A 25986-nucleotide genomic window follows, 5' to 3' on the forward strand; every position below is an offset into this window, starting at 1 on the left:
TGGAGCGTGTCCATCTATCCGTAAATTAAAAAAAACACACGAAAATGAAGCTTTCTGACTGGCTTAATTTAAGAACATTTTATTATTTGTACTTTTACTTTGGATACTGAAATATATTTTTGCAATTACATTTACTTTTGATACTTAAGTATATTTAAAATAAAATTCTTTATTTAAAAGCAAATACTTTTGGACTTTTACTCAAGTAGTATTTTACTGGGTGACCTTCACTTTTACTTGAGTCATTTACTTTTACTCACCACTGCCAATAGCTACCTGGACTAACTAATTTAGCAGTCTGATGGCTTAGGGGTAGAAGCTGATCAAGGTCCTGTTGGTTCCAGACTTGGTGCATCGGAACCGCTTGCTGTGAGGTAGCAGAGAGAACAGTCTATGACTTGGGTGGCTGGAATTTCTGACAATTTTTAGGGCCTTCCTCTGACACCGACTGGCATTAGAGCGCCTGGATGGCAGGGCCATGCGCACTACCCTCTGTAGCACCTTGCAGTTGGATGTCAAAGCAGTTGCCATACCAAGTGGCGATGCAGCCAATCAAGATGACTCACAATGGTGCAGCTGTAGAACTTTTTGAGGATCATGCCAAATCTTTTTAGCTTCCTGAGTGGGAAGAAGTGTTATCATGGCCTCTTCACAACTGTCTTGGAGTGTGTGGACCATGAGAATTCCTTAGTGTTTTGGACACCGAGGAACTTGAAGCTCTTGATTCATTTCCACTACAGCCGTGTGTCGATGAGTATGGGGGGGAGTGCTCTTCCCTCCATTTCCTGTAGTCCACATCAGCTCCTTTGATCTACACAACACCGATTTATGTAGTAATGGGTGATAAATTGAGATGTTTCACTACTATCACTACATAATTCTCCCTTAATGACTACTGTGTACCTACTGAGAATTACTACACAATGCCTACACGTCACTGCTGTATGTCTACCCAATCCCTATTGAATTACTACACAATGCCTACACGTCACTGCTGTATGTCTACCCAATCCCTATTGAATTATTACACAATGCCTACACGTCACTGCTGTATGTCTACCCAATCCCTATTGAATTACTAGTGCCGTGCCATCTGAGTGTATAGTGTTGTGTCACTACTGATCACAACTGAATTGCCGCTGCTACTTTTTCATTTCCTACATAAACCCTTTTGAATTACTATCGAAAACATTCACTTCTGTTTGCCAACTCAAAACCACTATTGACGTCTTGCTGTTTTACTACGGTGTCACTAGTGGACTAGTGCACATTTTATTTCCTAATTGTTCTAACTGTAGCTGTATCACCAAAGAAGAAATTACACGCTTATACCCAAAAAATGTATTACCATAATTTTATTTATTTATTATTAAATACCTATTAAATATTTACACTTTTCTCTTAATCCCTTTGAGGCCTTGTCTTCATTCAGCTTTGATTTAACTATCTTCAGATCCTCTTTTGTGTTGCAGCCACATTTCTCCACCACATAACCTTTCAGAAAATAAAGACAAGCAGAAGAGACAACCAATTATAAGCCGTTACCAATCATCTGCTGACAGAGGTCACATAAAACAACACAGAAAAACATTTGATAAACAATGTTAATCTCATAAACAACGGCCTCCAGACTTCTTATGTTGAGAGCCTCCTTGGCAACAGGTTAAGAGGTAAGTAGAATGGGTAAGTATACCAATATGAATATACTGTACATTTGCATACAAACACACATACTTATTAGCAGGGTTGGGTAGGTTACTTTCTAAATGAAAGTAACATAATCTGATTACATTCCATTACTTTTAGATTACTTTCCCCTGAAGAGACATTAGAAAAATACAAAAATGTATGTTACCAATTGAACAACATCTATTGCAGGATAAATCAATGTTAAAGTTTACACAGCTGGCCATATATGGATGTTAAATATTACTTTATGGGTTGGTTATGTAGGCTTCTTCTAACCCATCACGTTCTACTACATATAATAATATGATTAAATTATATATGTAACCACTCTCAGATTAACAGACAGAGCATTAGATGCAAGGACTGACCCTCCATGCCTACCAGGGTACAGTGGGTTAACTGCCTTGTTCAGGGGCAGAACGACAGATTTTGACCTTGTCAGCTCAGGGATTCGATCCAGTATCCTTTCAGTTACCAGCCCAACACTCTAACCACCAGGCTACCTGCCGCCCCAACAATGACAGCGATCTCTATGACAATGGATAACAGCTAAGACTGTTTTGGCTAGCAATCGTTTGTGTTAAAAAGTTATACAAAAAAAAATAACAAAGACATGAAAGTATTCATTAAACATATAGGAAAGTCAAACGTACAGATGGTGTCAGCATAATAGCTATGACAGACAGGATGACAAAGGACGGAAGATGACTACATTCAGGATTGTCCTACAGCCAACTACTTCCTGTTTTATCTGGCTATAGTGTTGTGATACTTATTTACAACCTACATCGAGTAGTAAAAAGCGCTACCTGATTGCTATAGACCAGGTATTCTCAAACTGGGGTACATGTACCCCAATGCTGTCGGGGGTATGCCAAATACAAATGTGATTCACATTTTCAAACAGTCCATTTATATTTTCCAACAGGGCTATACATTTGGGTGAGTTTTTTTTAGGCTTGTTTCACCGGCAAAAATAAAGTTAAAGCATCTAGTATTCAGTGAAATAGCAACACAATGTCAAATGCAGGTAGCCTAGTCAAATAGTTAACATCCAATCACATTAACCGTTACTCTCTCGCCGGAATTATACTAACGGTCCGTATGTAGCCAAACGTAGCTGCTGCTCATTCCGTTTGCTCGAAAAAGGATAAATGGTTAAACAAATGAAGGCCTGCGTCCATAGAGACGCATACCAGCTCTACTGGTAGTACTGCTACTACCAGCAGTACTACACCTGCACCTGTCGACGAAACAAGTTGTTCTGCTTCCACGAGCACATCCCAATGCTAGCATCAGTAATTCTACATTTGTGGTTAGCCCAGCTAGCATGGACACTGACAGTTGTGAATCTGATGCAGCCGAAGAGCTACTGCCCCCTTACCCGGGAAAGCACGGAACAACAGACAGAGACGTTGGACCTAAGTCCTCCACAATAGTATTGGGCTTGCCTTGTCCTAGCCACTCGGTAGCTCACCATACGCTTCTAGCCCGTTCTTATTAATGGTATCTGTTGCTTTTATACATGTCTTAATATTCGAAAGTCGTCTTAATTCTCGCTCAAAAACCTCCCGTGGCTTATCTTTCAAATTGGCATGTTTTGTTTCAACAATTACTGCTTCACATACAAGCCAGTGAATTCTATGCGTTACAGCTGGATGTGTCAACAGGCCTGGCACAGCTCCTGGTATATGTTACGTTCATGGGGGGGGGGTCCATTAAGGAAGACATCCTCTTCTGCAAAACCCATGAAACCAGGACAACATGAGAGGATATTTGTAACGTACTGGACAGCTTTGTGTGTTGGTATCTGTACTGATGGTGCAAAACCCATGACAGGGAGACATAGTGGAGTGGTAACGAGCGTGCAAGCAATTGCTAACGTTTTTACAACATACAGAAGTGCGCTGGTTATCAAGGGGCAAAGTATTGACACGTTTTTTTTTTAATTGAGAGACGAGCTTAAAGTTTTTTTACTGACCATAGTTTTCACTTGTCTGACCGCTTGCATGATGATGAGTTTCTCACACGACTGGCCTATCTGGGTGATGTTTTATCTCACCTGAATGATCTGAATCTAGGATTACAGCGACTCTCTGCAACTATATTCAATGTACGGGAAAAAATTCAGGCTACGATTAAGAAGTTGGAGCTCTTCTCGGTCTGCATTAACAAGGACAACACACACGTCTTTCCTTCATTGTATGATTTTTTGTGTGCAAATGAACTCAAGCTTACGGACAATGTCAAATGTGATATAGTGAAGCACCTGAGTGAGGTACTTTCCCGAAATGGATGACACAAACAACTGGATTCGTTATTCCTTTCATGTCCTGCCTCCAGTCCACTTGCCAATATCTGGACAAGAGAGCCTCATCGAAATTGCAACAAGGGGTTCTGTCTTGGCAAATCGTGCTGTTAAGACACTGATGATCTTTGCAACCACGTACCTATGTGAGAGTGGATTCTCATCCCTCACTAGCATGAAAACTAAATACAGGCAACAGACTGTGTGTGGAAAATGATTTAAGACTGAGACTCTCTCCAACACAACCCAACATTACAGAGTTATGTGCATCCATCCTTTCAAGCACACCCTTCACAATAACCTGTGGTAAGTTATTCACAATTTTCAATGAACAAATACAGTTTTATATGTAAGATGGCTAAATAAAGAGCAAAATTATTGATTATTATTATATTATTATATGTCCCCTGGTCCTATAAGAGCTCCTTGTCACTTCCCACGAGCCGGGTTGTGACAAAAACTCACACTCATTCTTATGTTTAATAAATGTATCGTATAGTGTGTGTGTGTGTGTGTGGCAGGCTCACAATGATGGCACACAACAATTTGAGAGTGTGCTGACCCTGGTGCTAGAGGAGGTACGCAGCTGGAGGCTGAATGTTTTGAAGGGGTACGGGACAATAAAAAGTTTGGGATCCACTGCTACAGACATTCCTGTGCAGTAAAGCTGTAGTGTTTGGACTACTTATTTACTTCCAACATCAAGTAGTACAAATCTCTACTTTCTACTGAAACAGTACTGTTTTCCTGCTGAACACGACAACAAAACTCTACTTGAGTATCTTGAGCAGTGCATTCACTACACAATCCCTACAAGTCTCTACATAGTCACTACTGCACGAATAGGTTGTGTGTAGTGATTCAGTAGTACAACTAAGCTGACTCTGCTTTACAAACACACACATGCTTATGGTACCTAGTCCGAACACACATTCTCAAGGTCTTAAACACACAGAATGTGATGCCTTTTATGAGAGGGCCTGTAACATTAGAGTGCTATCAGCTAGTTTCTTGTTTGGTATTAGTACACTCTCCCTCTGTCTCCCTCTCACACTCCTCAACAGACACATGTACACACATGTCTTAAAGGACAATTCTGACACTTTCTAACCAATTACTATGCACTACTCAAGAATTGATACACATTTTGAAGTTGTATTGTTTTTGTTAGTCATACTGCACGATTCCTTGTTTTTGTCATTTTGAAGCTTCTGTATTGCCCAAGTCTACAGCATACCATGATTCCCAGGGTGCATTTAATCTCCCTAGCTGGCTATCAAGCCCAGATGAAGCTTAGTCTAAATATATTGCTTATGTCACAAGTAATGAGTGCATTTCACATTACTTTTGGCTTGTAAATATACTGTAATGCTTGCATGAATGTCGTGCTGAATATATGTTCATGCCCTTGTCCTTGTCACCAATCAACTGCAATACACTTCAAAATAATTCAAATCTAGATGCTAACTACCTACGCAAACCATAACACAGAGTTACTGTATCCAGTTAGCATGCTAGCTAGCCCAACTGCTACATCAAAAATAATAGTGTTTCAACAACAACAACTACATTTCATCTTGGTGACTGCCTTAAACAACAGTCCAAACAACATGTAGGCTGTTAGAAGAACACAACATTTATTACGGCATTTACAGGCAAATCATTACGGAATCCTAGTCTCTCAGACTGAAAATATAGACTATTTGGAAAGGGCACAATGGATAAAATATTTACAGATGTTATTAGACAAAGACAAACAGAACAACATATAGCAAGGAGTTATATAGATCGTTGAAAATGACTGTCCATAATTTATTGTATTAGTCATCTCTGGGATCAGAGACGTCACAGAGAAGCAAGTTCCCGGTTTAGCTCATCACTACACAGTCAATAGGCATGAAATCATACAATTACACTAAACCTGTGTAACATATCACTAAATACTTAATAATAACAAACCAAATGTTAAAAGCGGCGGAGTTGTCCTTTAAGGGAACTGTTACTCTCGGAGTTAAGGGACCGGGTCATAAACACATGCCAGTACTACCCATACCAACACCAGTCGACACACAGACCCAGCCAGTCTTACCTCCAGAGGAAGGGGTTTACCACCTGGTGGACAGGGGCTGATAGTGGGCCCTCTGGGTGGGCAGAGGTGGAGTAGAGGAGGAGGGAGGGCTGGGAGGAGGAGGTGTGGAAGGAGGGAGGGAGTGAGGTGGGAGAGAGCAGGTGCTGCAGGAGACTGGTGTTGCCATGGCAGCGGTGCTGAGCGGCCGGCCAGATTCTACAGTTCGCCACGGAGGGGCAGATGGGATGAAGGAGGAAATGGAGGGGAAGAATAGTGGGAAGGTGAGAGTACTGTCTGATGAACAACAGTGGGGTTTAAAAATCGCCACACAATCACCACCAACACTAACTATTGTACGACTAGTAACTAGCCTAACTTCATTCCATACAAGCTTTGATAAAGAAAGCAAAAGCTTGGCTGTGTACTCAGGCAGTGGATCACTCAGCCTTCTGCTCTGAGGCTGGTACGGACTGGGCGTTAACACTTGGAAAGGCAGGGCTGTTGGCAGGCTGGGTAGAGAGGAGCCATATGGGACTAGTCTAAAACAGGTCTGGACCTCCTGGCGAGTGACCAGAATGTGTGAGAATATAACCCTGGCAGCAGCCTGCTGTGTGTGTATGACTGTGTATGCGTGTATGACTGGGCAGTAACCTGGCAAATTACCCCCCCACCCCCCTCTGCGAATGTAGGATTTCCCTCTCCTCTAATCTCTCCTCCTAATCTTCCCCCTTTCTTTACCTCCTCACTTTCCCTCCACCTCTCCTCCAGTTTTTCCGCTCAGCCTGAGTGCTGATCTGTGTTTCCGCGGCTGTGTGTGTGCACTGTATGTGTCGGAGGGGGTGTAAACCGACGCTGCCGGGCCCATCACTCTACTCTCAGAACTACAGCTCCACAACAAAAAGGGCAGAGACTCACACGCATACAGTAGGGTCAGTTAACCCTTTGTGGTCAGTGTGTGTGTGAGTGTGTCTTACTGCATGCGCAGGTCGGGAGCTCCTGGCCTCTCCTTCCTCCTCTTCATCATGTTTCCAATGGCAACGGTAAAGCAAGGGGTGGGCTCAGGGTGAAAGTCAGTGTTGCTCCAGTGGACTCTGCCTCCTGTCAATCAAAGCCATGCTGGCCAATGAGCTGACCGCTCACCTCCTCTCAAAACAAAACACTACAAAGCCCTCACTGACCAGTCCTTCATAACACACAATGAGTATACGTAACTGTGTGTGTCTATGTGTGTGTGCAGGCACACTTGTGTGTATGAGTGAGTAATGGTGTGTGTGTAACACAATCCAAAATCAAGCTGTCAATCTTAAGAGGCCTAGGGGGGCGGACTGTGTAGTAAACAGACAGGCACAGTGCATTTGGAAAGCATTCAGACCCCTTGACTTTTTCCACATTTCATTATGTTACAGCCTTGTTCTAAAATGGATTCAATTGTTTTTTTCCCCCGCTCATCAATCTACACACAACACCCCGTAATGACACAGCTAAAACTGAATTGTAGAAATTTGAGCAAAAAAATAGAACTAAAACTGAAATATGACATTTACATAAGTATTCGGACCCTTTACTCAGTACTTTGTTGAAGCACCTTTGGACGCAATTACAGCTTTGAGTTTTCTTGAGTATGACAACACAAGCTTGACACACCTGCTTTTGGGGTTTGTCCCCAATCTTCTCTGCAGATCCTCTCAAGCTCTGCCAGGTTGGATGGGGAATGTCTCTCCAGAGATGTTCGATCGGGTTCAAGTCTGGGCCAAGGACATTCAGAGACTTGTCTCGAAGCATGTCCTGCGTTGTCTTGGCTATGTGCTTAGGGTCGTTGTCCTGTTGGAAGGTGAACCTTCGCCCCAGTCTGAGGTCCTGAGCGCTCTGGAGCAGGTTTTCCTCAAGGATCTCTCTGTACGTTTCTCCATTCCTCTTTCCCTCAATCCTGACTAATCTCCCAGTCCCTGCCACTGAAAACATCATGCATGCTGCCACCACCATGCATCACTGTAGGGATTGTGCCAGGTTTCCTCCAGACGTGACGCTTGGCATTGAGTAGGTAACTTAGGTAACTTTTGGCTCCAAGCGGGTTGTCATGTGCCTTTTACTGAGGAGTGGCTTACTTCTAGCCACTCTACCATAAAAACCTGATTGGTGGAGTGATGCAGAGATGGTTATCCTTCTGGAAGGTTCTCCCATCTCCACAGATAAACTCTGGAGCTCTGTCAGAGTGACCATCAAGTTCTTGGTCACCACGCTGAGGTGGCCCTTCTCCCCCGACAGCTCAGTTTGGCCGGGCGACCAGCTCTATTAAGAGTCTTGGTGGTTCCAAACTTCTTCCATTTAAGGATGATGGAGCCAACTGTGTTCTTGGGGACCTTCAATGCTGCAGAAATGTTTTGGTACCCTTCCCTAGATCTGTGCCTTGACACAATCCTGTCTCGTAGCTCTACAGACAATTCAATCAACCTCATGGATTTGTTTTTGCTCTGACACACACTGTCAACTGTGGGAACCTCTATAGACAGGTGTGTGCCTTTCCAAATCATGTCCAATCAATTGAATTTACCACAGGTGGACTCCAATCAAGTTGTAGAAACATCTTAAGGATGATCAATGGAAACAGGATGCACCTGAGCTCAATTTTGAGTCTCAACGCAAAGGGTGTGAATAGTTATTTTTTAAATGTTTCTGCTTTGTCATTATGGAGTATTGTGTGTCGATTGATGAGGGGAAAAAGTATTTAACCCATTTTAGAATAAGGCTGTAACGTGTGGAAAACGTTTTTTTAAAAGTAAAGGGGTCTGAATATTTTCCCGAACGCACTGAATGCCAGGTATCTAGGCTACAGTGTTCTCAGTGCTCTGTACTGACACAGAGCAGGACTCATAACAGCTTATCACTGCTGCTGAGTCACACACACTAACACACAGACACTATCCATCTCTCTAACAAACACACACTATCTGTCTCTCCCTGATCCAGCTATAATAACATCAAACCATTCAGAAACACTCTCCAAGCAACCCCCTGTCTTCTGAACGTGCACGCACGCACGCACGCACGCACGCACGCACGCACACACACACACACACACACACACACACACACACACACACACACACACACACACACACACACACACACACACACACACACACACACACACACACACACACAGGTCAAGTATAGGTCAGCATTGGTTCGAATAGCCTCACATAAATCCTACGCAGGCAGTATCCCCAAGCTAAGAGCCCCGATCCTGGGGATGGCTTGTCAGTTTGTCCTCTGCCTCTGCAGTGTCCTGGAGATTTGACTGCGCTCTGTGACTGTCAAACAGTAGTGTCCAAATGGAGAGCTTGACCCTGGTCACTGCTTCTTCAGCCAGAGAGAGAGAGCGAGAGCGAGCGAGAGAGGGCGTACAGCCTGAGCTACGGTCACTCTCACTGGTGTTGTCTGAGCGGTAGAGTACAGAGAGAGAGAGAGAGAGAGAGAGAGAGAGAGAGAGAGAGAGAGGGGGAGAGGGAGAGAGAGAGAGAGAGAGCTCCAGAACACACTGACACAGCACTAACACGCCCAGCAGGCAGGCACAGAGCATTCTCATGTTATCACAAGACCCTGTGGGAGGTGCAGCTGTCGCCCCTGCCTTATTTTGGCTAGCTAGCCCCCCACCTCCTCTCTCTACCCCTCATCTCCCTGTTCTCTCCAATACCCAATCTCTGTTTGTGGAATCAGAGGGACACAAGTGTCCCTGGTGAGGGAGCCTGCCTATGTAGGGGTTAAACGCAGTTCACATGCCTGGTCAGGGACAGGGACAATGGGTCTGGATCAAAGAAGCTACAGTAGGGGCTATGGTTATTGCTAGCGTTAGCGCTGGAGCATCACTAAACTAATCCAGCCTGATTAGTGGACTGACGTATGACCACTGTCTACAGGATATGAAACTTTGTTTGCGTGTGTGTGTGTGTGTGTGTGTGTGTGTGTGTGTGTGTGTGTGTGTGTGTGTGTGTGTGTGTGTGTGTCTGAGCTGCCCCACATCCTTGAGTGGGAGCGAGCATGAGAGCAAGAGGACACGAGAGCAAGAGGACATGAGTGAAGTAAAACTATATATTTTACATTTCCTATCACTGCTGCTGTAGCAGGGGCCTGGACTCGACAAGGTGTTGAAATCGTTCCACAGGGATGCAGGCCCATGTTGACCACAATGCTTCCCACAGTTGTGTCAAGTTGGCGGGATGTCCTTTGGGTGGTGGACTATTCTTGATACACAAGTGAGGCCCAACCACTGGCCCAAAAGCTGCCTGGAATCTCCTAGCTCTGTTCTGCTCACCGGTCAAGTGAACGCATACATTCTCACGAGGGCAGGCCTGTCTTCAAAGACACTGTGGCAAATAAGAGATGAAAGATACAACTTTTGTGTCGTGTTTGGGTTACTTTTCAGAGCAGAGCAGAGCCACTGTGGACGCTAAGCTACAGGCCTGTTCTGCCCCATCCCAATGAGCTTCCACTTGTAACCCTTCAGACCTCACTGTACTGTTCTCTTTCTTGACAAGGCAGTTCGTCGTACTGTGTGGTCAAGGTGGGGATTTGACAACTTTTGATGGAATTGCAAACGCATCTTTTGCCACGTCAACTTCCAAATGGCGAAGCTTTCGCTTTAACGGTCAACGTCAAACTGGATACCTCACGGGACATGTTGAGGTATGCCTTTACCATGTGATGCAAGGGGTTAGAGGAGACACAGGATTCTGACAATGGGAATATGGAAATGGATTGAGCCCCCAATGGGATGTGCTGTGTGTCCGCGGAGACAAAGAGACAGAAAGTGTATGGTGTAAAAAAAATTAAATAAATGTAATTCCCTGTGGAATTAACACGCCCGCCCGCTCGTTTCGCCCGCCCACTAACATGCTACCTCACATGCTGCCGTCATGTCTGCATAATGCCACAAGGTTGTCCGGGGTTTGACAGAGCTTGGCAGTCTGTGATACGACCGTAAAAAAGAAAATGAACGAGACAAAGAGAGAGCCTCTGCAGCCCAGAGTCGATCCGAGAGAGCACGGACTGGCTACAGCGGTCCCCTTTTCCTCCTCTCGCTATCCAGACTTCCCTCTTATCACATTTTTCTTTAAGACGAATCATCTTTCCATCAGCAGATCCCTCTCTCCCCTCTCTTACGTTAGCGACAGAGATCTAGAGAGCCCAACCAATGGCGGTTTCAGTGTAGCCTTTAATAATCCTACATTTAAAAAAAACACCCTTGGATGGAGGAGCTCGCAGACCAGGCCCAAGTATCTGGCCCAACCCTGAAGCGTCAAATCCTCCTCAGCACAGGAAGAGTCTCACAGGAAGAGTCTCACAGGAAGAGTCTCACAGAAAGAGTCTCACAGAAAGAGTCTCACAGAAAGAGTCAACTTTCTCCTCCCCATTGCTCTTCAAGGCGGTGTTACACAGTCACAGTACACACAATGGAGTCCTTGCAGGGTTCCACAGAGCCCGGTTCAGTGCAACTCTCCATAGAGGCTTTCCTGTTTACAGACGGGCGGAGAGAAAGACGCCTCTGCCCTTGGCAAGGCTGGAGAAGTGAATCAAGAATAGAGATGGAACGGCTATGGGTACTTACAAACTCCCCCTCCTCGGAAGACTGAGCTCCTTCTGCGAGAGAGAGAGAGAGAGAGAGAGAGAGAGAGAGAGAGAGAAGGACATGTCAGTGTACTCATCATTTAGACACATGGCGATATACAGTGTTAAAGTTGTTTGTTATCTGGGATGTAAATAAAAATCCCATGTACACAGTGTTGCTTGACGTCCAGTGAGGAAGCGTGTGTAAAACCCTGAAAATGGCACTAGGTGGCACTGTGTCACCATCTGAATTTGTTGAGTAGCAAAGCAAATAGCAATGTCTTCCTTACAGTGGTGGCACAGCACAACATTCAGCTGTGTTTTATGTTCTAATGGCAATGACTGGTAGTCACAGCTTGCACTCTATTCAGTGTAAAAACACAACCTAGAGGCAGGCTATTTCCATCGTAAGGTCATTTGAAATACCCTTGACCTGAGTGTTCAACGGACCTGCAGTTCTCAAGGGAGTAACAATAGCATGGGCCAAGTCGGAGAAACCACTCTCTGCTGAGAGAACAATGATTCTGTAGCTATAATATCAGGTTTGTGTTGATATGAAATAGATATGAACATGATCACAGTGGTGACTACTGGGTGGGTGGGTGTGTGAGCTCTCTATGTGACAACAGAACACTAACACCTACCCAACAGCGTGTGTCACCTGGACCCCTGACACTGTTTACCATCAGCAACACACTCGCGATAGGCTGTGTGTGTGTGTGTGTGTGTGTGTGTGTGTGTGTGTGTATATGTGTGTGTTTGTGTGTGTGTGTGTGTGTGTGTGTGAGTCAGTGTTTTGAATCAGATAGCCACTAGACAGACAGGCAGACAGGCAGACAGGCAGACACACACAGATAAACACAAGAGTGGGCTTGTTCTAACAGGCTCTGAACACCGACAGGACACGTGTGCCTCGGGGTGGAGTGTGTCGTAACCCCAGGTCAAAAGAGAACATAGCTGAAGGAGAAAAAGGACCTTGTCATAAAGACAGACAGAGGAAGAGAAAGAGACTGAAAGACAGATCGATGAAGGGAGCAGGCATCTGCTGCTCCACATTGCCCGACCGCGGTGTATCTTTCAAGCCCACTGCGTGTTTCGCTCCTTCCCGGTCTCTCTGCTTGATAGTTGAATATTAACACAGACCGTTTCAAAGTGCACACTTAGCAGGCAGAACCCTACTTTTTAGTTAGTGACAGGAGCACTTCTGCATAGATACAGTCTGTCTGCTTGCTGGCTAGCGTCCTCAACCTCACTCTCCATCCCACTCTCGGACTCGGACTCAGGATGGCTGTCTCCACATCACTGTCAGACGAGCAGTAGCTCTCTCGCTCTCTCTCTCTCTCTCGTTCACCCTCTCTCTCTAGTGTCTATTATTATTGTTAATTATTAGTGAGCTAATGGAGATATGGAGTTTAAAGAGAGGACAGTACGTGGGAGAAAAAAAATATATGTGTGTGTGTCTCTACGCTTCATGATGTGTAGTGTTAGTGTGAGTAAGTGTCAGCACTCGGTGTGTTCTAGGGAGTCTAGATAAACAACAACATAGCTCTCAGGACTAAACAGCCTGATTCCATTAGAAGCCCAGAACACAGGACTAATGTCATCGACAGTGTGTGTGTGTCTGTGTGTTGCAGAGCCCCGTAACACATCTGCTTCCCCTCTATCTCTAGCTAACTCTCTGAGGGCCGGGAGGCCTCAACTCAATTTGCCTCCCTACAGATGCTGTTCAGAGCTCAGCTAGAGAGCTCTGCAGGGTGCCTGATATATAGATCTTATCAGGGGACTGGGGGGGGGGGTAAATCCAGGTAACACTGTAACATTGAGACAAAACAGGATAGGAGACTGCCATTAATACAGTCTTATCAAACAATCTGAAACAAGGGAAGATGCTATTAAAGGGGTGATGGGCTGAAGCCTGGCCGAGGGAGAGAGGGAGGAACAGGGAGGGGAGAGAGGAAAGGGGGAAGAGAAAGGGGGTACGTTCTGCCAACCAACCAGCCACCCACGCATAGCCCTGTAATGTGAAAGGATTGCTCTCAGCATCTCTTCTCTGGCAGACTGATTGCATTAGGGCTGCCGCTGCGTGTGTGTGTGTGTGTGTGTGTGTGTGTGTGTGTGTGTGTGTGTGTGTGTGTGTGTGTGTGTGTGTGTGTGTGTGTGTGTGTGTGTGGCTGAGCTGCCCCACATCCTTGAGTGGGGATGTTCACCTCCTCCCCAACCCCCCCCCCCAAAATATTAAAATCTCCATGACACACATGCACAAGCACACACACGCACAAGCGCACACACATCAGCTGGTCATGTAATATCTCAAAGGCAGGGTGATGAGGAAATTAGCTGGATTGACAGTTTGGATGGTAACCGCCACACAAAAAAAAACGAAAGTAATCTCCTCGATGGAACACAAGCATCAATATTCCTCTAGGTCCAACCGACATGACAGCGAGAGAGAGAGGAGGGAATTGTGATTTATATTTATTATGGATCCCCATTAGCCCAAACACATTAAGGCACATTAAGGCACCAACAAAACAGTACATCACATACCATCATTAGACCACTAAATGTATAATACCACTTTACAACAATACACAAATGTACGTGTGTAGAGTGGTGTGTTAGCGTGGGTGTAAAAATTATCTCAAATCTTATTTGTCACTGGTGCCGAATACAACAAGTGTAGACCTTACAGCGAAATGCTTACTTACGAACCCTTAACCAACAATGCAGTTCAAGAAATAGAGTTAAGAAAACATTTACTAAATAAACTAAAGTAAACATTTTTATAAAAGTAACACAATAAAATAACAATAGCGAGGCTATATACAGGGGGTACTGGTACCGAGTCAATGTGCGGGGGTACAGGTTAGTCGAGGGAAATCCTGTAGTGTAAGTATGCACGTGTGTGTCTGCCTATGTGTGTGTGTCTCTTCACAGTCCATGTTGTTCCATAACGCTGGGTCTACACTACACGACTTTCAGAATCCTAACATCGCTGAGACTCACATTAAACGACTGTCTTCCTGTAGTTTTAAGTCTTGCCAACGTAGTGGCGCGCACACTAAACGATGTGGCACAGACAGGGTTCAACACACTACGAGATTCAACACACTACGAGATTCTTTCACTTGGTCGTGAGGATTCTCGAAGCCACGCTGTCTCGCAAAAAAACTACGAAGTGATGATGTCAGTAGATTGTTAAACGTAGCTAGAACGAGCTGTGGCTCAAAGCAGCCTCATAGAACCTTTCAGTGAAATATGAGCTCTTGCCATACAGAGCTGTAACGATTTGACTCTTTGGCTTTGGTGAAAGGCAAGTACAAACGCACACACAAGTGGTCATCGCTCCTGCTCGAGAGTCTACACATTATGGGGGATGCGAAACAACGTCATCTGGCTTCTTCTCTGGCAGAGCTCTCATTGGCGATGGCTGACCACCGCTCTAAAAACGTGTTCGGGGCACATCTCACACGACAAGGGCATTGCCAATTTTAAGCCGAGAAAGTCAAACATGTTTGAAAATCAAGGGGACCTCTGGGACTAGTCAAAGACGGGATCAGTAGCCCTCAGATTACGTCTCTGACCCGCTCACATTAAACGGGCGTCGGTGACGGTCGTGAGCCCCAAGTAGGCAACGACATGGGAATTTTGTCTCCAATCTCAAAAAGCCAAAATCGTGTTGCGCACGCCCGGCTTTAGTAGTTTTATTCATTTTAATGCTGGCATGAGTTACTTGATGTAGAATGGAGTTCCATGTAGTCATGGCTCTGTGTCGTACTGTGCGTTTCCTGGAGTCTACTCTGGACTTGGGGACTGTGAAGAGACCCCTGGTGGCATGTCTTGTGGGTTATGCATGGGTGTCCGAGCTGTGTGTTAGTCATTTGAACAGACAGCTGGGTGCTTTCAAACATGCCAATACCTCTCACAAAGACAAGTAGTGATGCAATCAATCTCTCCTCTACTTTTTAGAGATTGACATGCATGTCATTGATGTTAGCTCTCTGTGTACATTTAAGGGCCAGCCGTGCTGCTTTGTTCTGGGCCAATTGTAATTTGCCTATGTCCTTTTTGTGGCACTTGACCATATGACTGGACAGTAGTCCAGGTGCAAAAAGACTAGGGCCTGTAATGACTTGTTTTGTTGATTGTGATGTCAAGAAAGCAGAGCCCGCGCTTTTTCACGGACATACCTCTCCCCATCTTAGCTAACCGTTGCATCAATATGTTTTGATCAGAACAGTTTACAATTCAGGGTCTACACCAAGTAGTTTAGTTTCAACCTGCTCAACGTCCACATTATTAATTGCAAGATTTAGTTGAGGTTTAGGGTTTAGTGAATGGTTTGTGCCAAATACAACTGGTCGGCTGTTTGACCCAGTAAAAGGGGTGCATCGCTATTCTTTGGTAGCGGGGTGACCTTTGCTTCCCTCCAGGGCTGAGGGCACATACTTTCCGGTAGGCAAATAGGAGGGCAATATAGTCCACTATCATCCTTAATAATTGTCCATCCAAGTTGTCAGACACAGGTGGCTTGCCATTGTTGATAGACAACAATCATTTTGTTCACCTCTTCCACACTAGTAGAGACATGGGCAGGGAAAGAGAGTGGGCTGTGCCACATAGTGCTCTCGTCGAGTACACTCACCCAGGACATTTGGCGGGTTGCTGATGTAGACCGTGGACAGATATTTGAGATAGTATGGCCATGCCCTGAGCTAAATGCACACATAACTAACAACATTAACTTAACAGGTGAAAGATGACATCAAACCCACCACTCCCACCCTGCATATACAGTAGTTGGCTAGTAGACAGATAAAGTCCTATTGAACGTAGGCCTAGGCTTCATCAAGTGTCCAACCCAACCCTCTGTAAATGGGGTAAAGTGCCTCCCCTAGTCACACAGCTGCCTACAGACCCTAACAGACAGACAGCTGTAGCTCTGAGCCATGTCCAAGGTAATCGCACCGGGACAAGTAAACCAAAGGATCTCCTAGGATGTCGCCAGGGCTTGGCAGGGCTTGGCAGACAGTGACACTGAAGTGAGTGACTCTCGTCTCGCCAGTCAGTGTAGCCTACCAAATAGCATCGGTGTGAGAGCCGTTCATCAGTGGTTCGTATTTCCTGCAACTTTCTGACGAGGCAACGGGAATGCCCTTGCCTGTGTGTGTGCGGCTCGCTGTTAGCAATGATGCTAATGAAAAAAAAGTATTCTGGTAGACAGAAAGGCTTTCCCAAAAACCTTTTCAATTAAATATTAACTACAAAGTAGCATATGCTTACCTGGCAGAATTATATTGTGATTATTTTCATCAATCCTGTGGCTATTTGTTTTGCAAACTCTTCCATCACATGTGCCGTACAAAAACACTGCTAAACAATAGCCTCTTGCTATGTGCACACTTGAATTAAAAGGTAACTATCACTGAATCACTGAAGTTGGAGACTCATATCTCCCTCACTAACTTTAAGCGTCAGCTGTCAGAGCAGCTTACCGATCGCTGCAGCTGTACAGAGCCCATCTGTAAATAGCCCATCCAACCAACTACCTACCTCATCCCCGTTTTTGTTTTTCTGCTCTTTTGCACACCAGTATTTCTACTTGCACATCCTCATCTGCACATATATATACATATATATGTATACACTCCAGTGTAAACTGCTAAATTGTAATTACTTCGCCACTATTGGCCTATTTATTGCCTTACCTCCTTCATTTGTACACACTGTATAAACAGATTTTTAAATTGCGTTATTGACTGTACGTTTGTTTATCCCATGTGTAACTCTGTGTTATTTTTGTCGCACTGCTTTGCTTTATCTTAGCCAGATCGCAGTTGTAAATGAGAACTTGTTCTCAACTGGCCTACCTGGTTAAATAAAGGTGAAGAAAAAAAACTACACCCAAAAATCAAAATTTCTCCGATTTTTCCCAGACCTCAAAATCGTCTCCCGATGTGGTTTGAGCATTGTTGTGGACTTATAACATCCAATTTTGTTGTTTTTCCATTCAAAAGTGTGATTGTGAGAGTGAAAACCTTAAAAATAGAAACCTGTCATTTTCAAGATAATGTGGGCTACTTACTTCATTTTTCTGTATTAATAAAATACATCATTTGAAAAACAAACATCATTGTGGCAATTCATATATTGCAGTAAAACTGTAAATAACAATTTCTTCTCAAGAAGTTTAATGTTCTCTTACTTAGAAGATAGTAATGATCATAGGCCTAGACGATATCCAAAACAACTAACAATACACTGAATTCATATATTTTCAGTCATTTAAATTGTAAAGTCATGTCTTTCTAAACAATACCACAATAAAACATATATAAATATCTGGGAGGTATAATTGCTAAAGTATTCAACATTTTTGCTTGTGTATTTCAGATGGAATCAAGGCATTAGAATGTTCCCTGACAACTCAAACTTGCGTCATCAGCGATTGGATCATTTCTAACCAATCAGAGTAACAAAGCTGGTTTACCCAAGTGTGATCTGGATCAGTCAACCCATCAGTTTCTGGGACCAATCAGAACGATTATAATGTGTTTGCGTTCTAGCAATCGTCAGGGAGCTACTCAGATCCAGGCTCGCTATGGAGAAGAAACTAACGTCTGCGGGCGTAGCGTTTGGCCGTAGTAAGGAGTTTGGGCAGCCAGGCAAATTGGAACGTACCAGAGGCCCCCAAAATAGAGCTAAGCTTAGTCAAAAAATGTCTAACTCGCGGCAGAGGGCTGGCTACTGTTTCTATTTGGCTGGCTCCTCTACGTACTTGTGGAAAACACTACTGCGCCCCCCCCCCCCCCCTCTTCTCTCCGCCCCTGCCTGCTCTGCCAGGGAGGAGAGGGGTGAGTGATAGGCCTGGCAGTGCCAGCAGGGTAGAGGGTGGGCAGGCACAGACATGTGGGCAGAGGGCACTTCCCTGAGGCCATGGTGACTGACTGACTGATGAAGGCAAAGACAGACAGAAGGATAGGTCTGCTGAGTAGGCCAGAACAGAGGATGCTAAGGTATGCTAATGTGAGCACACACACACACACGCACGCACGCACACACACACTGTACATACACTAGCAGCGTTTAATTTGTCCTGGAAGCATGTATGCACACAGAGAAAAAAAATACAAAGGCTGGCATCATTGTGCACATACACCACCAATACTGTACTGTAGACATGTGCACACAGAAACAAACAGACAATTCCATCAGAGGTAGCAGGCAAGGTATTCTTTACATTACCGCCACACTGCATACCAATCAACTGCTCCCATCATCGTATAGGCTACACAACAAAGATGCTGCTCTATAGGGTTGGATCACAAACAACAAATTCCTATGTGGAGTATACAGTGAAGTGCCAGGAGTTTGCCTGGAATACCCGATACTTCCAGGAGAAACTAGCAAGCTCTTACAGGCTACTAGGGTTTACAACTTTTCCTATTCACTTTACACAGCAGTACTTTCAGCCAGAGCCACGTGGAGAAGTAGGTGTCATTTAAAAAAAATATATATATTTTTTTATCTTTCTACACTACTCTCTATGGCTCAGAGACAGCTTCTGACACTCCAACAGGTGACACAGTCAGAGAGAGTGAGTATTCTAAAATGCAGCCTGCGAGCCCACTTAGCTCAGTCAGCCCTGACAGTGTGACTGACCCATGTTACATAATAGAACCAGCTGCTGATGACTTATTGAGCTGTTCGGTCACCATTTAGAACGCTCCCAATATTTCAATGTAATAGGTTAAGAGGAGTGAAAGTTCACCTCTTAGCGTATCGGTGCGGTAGATTTCCCCTTCTTATTTGAGCTGCAATTAGATATGTGTCACGTTCTGACCTTTATTTCCTTTGTTTTGTCTTTATTTAGTATGGTCAGGGCGTGAGTTGGGGTGGGCAGTCTATGTTTGTTTTTCTATGTTGGTTTTTGTGTTCAGCCGAGTATGGTTCTCAATCAGAGGCAGGTGTCGTTAGTTGTCTCTGATTGAGAATCATACTTAGGTAGCCTGGGTTTCACTGTTGGTTTGTGGGTGTTTGTTTCCGTGTCAGTGTTTGTCGCCACACGGTACTGTTTCGGTTTTTGGTTTCATCACATCGTTTATTGTTTTGTATTTCAGTGTTCAGTTCATTTTTAATAAATCGTCATGAACACTTACCACGCTGCATCTTGGTTCGATCCTTACTCCTCTTCAGACGAAAAGGAGATCTGCCGTGACAATATGTCTTTGGCACATGGCAGTGATTTCACCACCACAGAACCACAGAGGGAGAAGGTGATGAAACCAGCTAATGATCTGTTCAGAGAAACACCTCTAACACATCTCTCTCTCCATCACATATTTCTCTCCCATTCAGAGAAACACCTTTTTTTGCTCCCTGTCTCGCTCCTTTTCCCTGATCTCCGTCTCTCTCCCCCCTCCTTCCCAACTATCTCACCTTAAAACCTGTTGTGACTCGGGGGCAGTATTTTCATTTTTGGAAAAAAAACGTTCCCGTTTTAAATGGGATATTTTGTCAGGACAAGATGCTAGAATATGCATATAATTGACAGCTTAGGATAGAAAACACTCTAACGTTTCCAAAACTGTAAAAATATTGTCTGTGAGTATAACAGAACTGATGTTGCAGGCTAAAACCTGAGAAAAATCCAATCCGGAAGTGCCCCATGTTTTGAAAGCGCTGCGTTCCAATGAGTCCCTATTGAGCAGTGAATGGGCTATCAACCAGATTACGCTTTCTCCGTATTCCCCAAGGTGTCTACATCATTGTGACGTAGTTTTACGCATTTATGTTGAAGAATAGCCGTAGGTGGCTACATTGCGCAAGTGGTCACCTGATGCCCCCAGAGAGATTCTCGCGTAAAATACAGAGGTAGCCATTACTCCAATCGGCCCTACTGAAAAACGAATTGTCCCGATGGATATATTATCGAATAGATATTTGAAAAACACCTTGAGGATTGATTATAAACAATGTTTGCCATGTTTCTGTCGATATTATGGAGCTAATTTGGAATATTTTTTGCCGTTTTCGTGACTGCAATTTCCGGGCGATTTCTCAGACAAACGTGAAGAACAAACGGAGCTATTTCGCCTACAAAAATAATATTTTGGGAAAAAGGAACATTTGCTATCTAACTGGGAGTCTCGTGAGTAAAAACATCTGAAGCTCATCAAAGGTAAACAATTTAATTTGATTGCTTTTCTGATTTCCGTGACCAAGTTACCTGCTGCTAGCTGGACAAAATGCTATGCTATGATTACGCTCCCGCATGCGGGATGGGGAGTCTCGCTCCTTTCCGTTATCTCCGTCTCTCTCCCCCCTCCTTCCCAACTATCTCACCTTAAAGACACACATTGTGTATAAACTAGTCCAACTAATACCCGTCCTCCCACGGCAGGTGTGTCTGCTCCTGAAGTCCAATCCCAGGCAGTGTATCTACTTAGCCCAGGCATAATGGACCATATTTGAGGGCAGGAGACTCAGCTTCCTGTACTTGCCCAGAGTGGCGCGAAGGAGGAGCCAAGAAGCCTAAACAGGTAGGCAGCAACTGTGATGTGAGAGATGGTGGCAGTTGGTGCCAACCCATGCCAGGCCAAAGGCTTAGAGGGGTATTTCCACTTAATGAGGATTTGGAATAGTGATTGAATACAGTAGGGCCTTCTGGTCTAGATGAGATTGGCCCATCATTAGCAAACTCCAGGGAAGACAATAGGTTTGTGCAGAAGCAGATGTTAAGAGAAATGTGCCATGGCCCAAGCCACGGAAAGTTGTGCCACTCACCTGCACATTTAAGCGACGCAGACAGGTAGGAACATTGAGACAGGACCAGGCAGGGACAGGGCCAGTGGTGTTAACGAAGCCGATGGGGATAACTTAATAAGTGTCTGGGTCTGGAAGGGTCTGGTGTCACTGGAACTGTCAGAGTGACACACGTTGTGAGAGCCATTAGGACTCAACACCTCCACTTAGTGACACATTAACGCTAGCTATAAAACCCCATTAGTGGCCTAACCAGGGAGCTGGAACCGTGTGTGTGTGCGCGTGTGTGTGCGTGTGTGTGCGTGTGTGTGTGTGTGTGTGTGTGTGTGTGTGTGCATGAAAGATGTTTGGAGGACATGGAGCACCAATTGGGATGGTTTCTAATCCATGCACAGAGCAACAGGAGTGGAGCCCCCCCCCACTTTGTTCTGACTAATTGTCTGCTGTCTTTAAATGGAGCCAGTGAGGATGATATGGAGAGAGAGCGAGAGAGAGAGGGGGATTGTTGTGCATGGAGTTGGTCAGAGAAAAGGAGGTAGAGAGAGAGAGGGAGAAGGAGAATGAGAGAAGGAGGAGGGGTAGCACTAGCAGCAATCATTAACATGATGGAGTAGAGCAAGGGTGGAGCACTTCATTCGGCTGACTGGTAGTTTGACATGAAAACAAAACTGCAAATTCACTTCATGTCCTATGTGGGAAATGAAATAAGCGAATGTAGAGTTGATGTCGGACGTTTACATACACTTAGGTTGGAGTCATTAAAACTCGTTTTACAACCATGGCACAAATGTCTTGTTAACAAACTATAGTTTTGGCAAGTCGGTCAGGACATCTACTTTGTGCATGACACAAGTAATTTTTCCAACAATTGTTTACAGACAGAATATTTAACTTACTGTATCACAATTTCAGTGGGTCAGAAGTTTACATACACTAAGTTGACTGTGCCTTTAAACAGCTTGGAAAATTCCAGAAAATTATGTCATGAATTTAGAAGCTTCTGATAGGCTAATTGACATCATTTGAGTCAAATGGAGGTGTACCTGTGGATGTATTTCAAGGCCTACTTTCAAACTCAGTGCCTCTTTGCTTGACATCATGGGAAAATCAAACTAAATCAGACCTCAGAAATAAAATTGTAGACCACCACAAGTCTGTTTCATCCTTGGGAGCAATTTCCAAATGCCTGAAGGAACCACGTTCATCTGTACAAACAATGGTACGCAAGTATAAACACCATGGGACAACGCAGCTGTCATACCGCTCAGGAAGGAGATGCGTTCTGTCTCCTAGAGACAAACGTAATCTGGTGCGAAAAGGGCAAATCAATCCCAGAATCCCAGGACCTTGTGAAGATGCTGGAGGAAACAGGTACAAATGTATATCGACATAACCTGAAAGGCCACTCAGCAAGGAAGAAGCCACACTCCAAAACCGCCATAAAAAAGACAGACTATGGTTTACAACTGCACAAAGATCGTACTTTTTGGAGAAATGTCCTCTGGTCCGATGAAACAAAAGTAGAACTGTTTGGCCATAATGACCATCGTTATGTTTGGAGGAAAAAGGGGGAGGCTTGCAGGCCGAAGAACACCATCCCAACCGTGAAGTACGGGGGTGGCAGCATCATGTTGTGGGTGTGCTTTGCTGCAGGAGGGACATGTGCACTTCACAAAATAGATGGCGTCATGAGGAAGGAAAATTATGTGGATATATAGAAGCAACATCTCAAGACATCAGTCAGGAAGTTAAAGCTTGGTCGCAAATGGTTCTTCCAAATGGACAATGACCCTAAGCATACTTCCAAAGATGTGGCAAAAAGGCTTAAGGACAACAAAGTCAAGGTATTGGAGTGGCCATCACAAAGCCCTGGCCTCAATCCTATAGAAAATGTGTGGGCAGAACTGAAAAAGCGTGTGTGAGCAAGGAGGCCTACAAACTTGACTCCATTACACCAGCTCTGTCAGGAAGAATGGGCCAAAATTCACCCAACTTATTGTGGGACGCTTGTGGAAGGCTACTCGAAACGTTTGACCCAAGTTAACCAATTTAAAAGCAATGCTAGCAAATACAAATTGAGTGTATGTACATTTCTGACCCACTGGGAATGTGATGAAAGAAATAAAAGCTGAAATAAACCATTCTCTCTACTATTATTCTACTATTATTTCACACTCTTAAAATAAAGTGGTGATCCTAACTGACCTAAGACAGGGAATTTTTACTTGGATTAAATGTCAGGAATTGTGTGAAAAACTGAGTTTAAAACTATTTGGCTTAAGGTGTATGTAAACTTCCGACTTCGACTGTAGAACATGGGCTGCAAGTCATTAAATCACTCCTGAGGAAACTATCTAACAGGCTCACAAAACCATATGAATCGACTTGAAAGGTTAGGCTATCTTTCATCAGACCACTTAGATATCAAACAAAGACAACAAGTCTGCCAACTGCTTCCAACACAGCACCTGCCTCTCCGGCAGCTAAATAAATATCCCATAAGCGCCAACTCTATCCCTGTCATCCCAGCAGAGTGACAGAGCAGAGTGAATAGAAGAACTGGATAGAGCACTGTGTCTCACGTTGGCTTTTCATCCATATTGCATAGGGCAGGAGCAGAAGAGAGGAGACGAGGGCAGAGGAGACGTGGTCCAGGAACAGAGGAAAGAAGGGACTGAGGCACAGCAGAGAGGCTGAGCTAGAGACAGACCTATTGGAGCAGAAGAACCCAACACCTCAGGTACACTGAGTCAAGCTACCCCCCCAGCTACATTCAGATATGTGTGTGTTTCTGAGGGAGAGTGGGAGAGAGAGGGAGAAATTTAAAACATACACCTCAGACACACTGAGTCAAGCTAACCCCCCCCCCTCCCCCCCAGATACATTCACATGTGTGTGTGTGTTTCTGAGGGAGAGTGGGAGAGAGAGAGAGAGAGAGAGAGATTTCGTTTTCGAGCCAATAGAGCCCTTAAATCGAATTGAATTGAGAAAGGGGTCTGGATAGAAGACAGAGAGAAAAAGAGAGATGTGACTTCCTGATGTCACCAGTGCCACTGCCATTTCATGATTCACTATACAGAGAACACCAGATGTACTGTGCTGTGTCCCTGCAAAGTCTACAGTATCCTCTGTCCTTCATGTGATAGGTATGTCCAACATCGTCCTTTGTGCTCCTTAATTCTGAATGACAATTCCTCCCTCTTCCTACCCTCTATCCTTCGGCATCTCTGCTATTCCTCTGCTGCTACAGTACAGCTGTGGTATACAGTCCCATGGCTGCATCAGAAACACTTTCACACCCCCTACACACACTGTTACACAATTCCTGAGGCAATCGGAAAGGGGCTTGGACGTCAACTGCTGCAGCTGTTCAATTCTCTCACAGACACACACACGCACAAACATAGGCACACACACACACACGCAGAGTGGTACATCTGCACAATTATCCAGGCATGTTATTCCTCCCGTTCCTGCATGGTTTATCTGAGACAACATGCTGATTACTTCCTCTATTGCGTAGTTCCACCACCCTTCTCTCCCTCCCGCTCTCCCTTCATCTTTCCACCAAGGAGGGCTGCTGTGGATGAATGGGACGCCATTGTCCCCCACCTTCCCTCGCTCTATCCTTTCCCTTCCCCAGGCTGAATGGAACAACTCCGGGCTGATCAGAACGTCTCCTCACTCCACTAACCCACTAACATCTGCAGCTAGAGAGCGCACCGCCGCGATCCCCACCGCTCACTGCTGAAGCCCCTAGCTGAAGTTCCCTTCTGTCAAACCAGGACCCACACGACACAGTGCCCCGCCTGTCTGACTGGTAAACATGGCACCCTGAGATATTCACGAGGAGACGCCCATCTCCTCCTCAAAGACGACAGTGATCATCTCTCCCGCTCCATCCCTCTCTCTCCCGCCATCTCTTAGAAACAGCGTTCACAGGATTATTGGCAACCCCTTGACCGTCATTCACCACCACACCACAGCAACTTTACCATAGAGACCATACACTACTCCCAGTATATTACGCACACGCACACACACTACATTACCATGAGATCTACACTCCCAGTCCCTCCCAGAGATGTGGGTTTTTTATGAGTGTGTGTGGTTTTTACCCGGCGCAGCAAGGACTGTGAAACAAGGTCACGAGGGGAGGAAAACAATCCGTCAACACAGAACATATATACGACCATGAAATTCAAACTTAAAAACACTCCAACATCAACCGCCTTATACATTGCATTAGCGTTGGAGCTTTGATGTGGCTAATTGTGGTGGTTTAGCGAGGATTAGCACACTAGTAGGGATGGCTGCCGTGTGTGTGTGCGCGTGTCCTGGCTTGACAGAATAGCATGTTAGCTAGTATCTAGTCCCATGGGAGACAGAGCACTCAAGAGGACAACCGAGCAGCATATCGAGCTGATTCTGAGTAGGGGGGGGGGGGGGGGGGGGGGGGGTGTTGTACTGAAGGACAATATTAATGATGGGGAGATGGGCTGTGACAGACACATCATGGACAACCACATGGGAGTTCTCCCTAACTGACAAG

General features: G+C 44.9%; 1 protein-coding gene and 2 long non-coding RNA genes across 4 annotated transcripts in view; 1 reads left to right on the forward strand and 2 right to left on the reverse strand.

Moving 5' to 3' along the window:
- The window catches only part of mast2 (microtubule associated serine/threonine kinase 2), a 164947-nt gene that overhangs the window by 119133 nt on the left and 19828 nt on the right, over positions 1-25986 (reverse strand). For both annotated transcript variants that reach the window (XM_036969242.2, XM_036969239.2), the window contains exon 2: positions 11671-11702. In XM_036969242.2, the coding sequence (XP_036825137.2) occupies positions 11671-11702 (32 nt within the window). The remainder of the gene's footprint in view (positions 1-11670; positions 11703-25986) is intronic.
- The window catches only part of LOC149984020 (uncharacterized), a 468468-nt gene that overhangs the window by 98642 nt on the left and 343840 nt on the right, over positions 1-25986 (forward strand). The window lies entirely within an intron of this gene.
- On the reverse strand, positions 1341-9492 carry LOC149984021 (uncharacterized). The gene is made up of 4 exons (XR_016495281.1): positions 9266-9492; positions 7040-7163; positions 6087-6281; positions 1341-1494 (listed from the first exon to the last, which is right to left on the reverse strand). It is a non-coding gene; the product is annotated as an uncharacterized LOC149984021 (long non-coding RNA).

Source organism: Oncorhynchus mykiss, chromosome 4, assembly GCF_057628025.1.
Source record: "Oncorhynchus mykiss isolate SJ-2025 chromosome 4, ASM5762802v1, whole genome shotgun sequence".
NCBI lineage: Eukaryota > Metazoa > Chordata > Actinopteri > Salmoniformes > Salmonidae > Oncorhynchus > Oncorhynchus mykiss.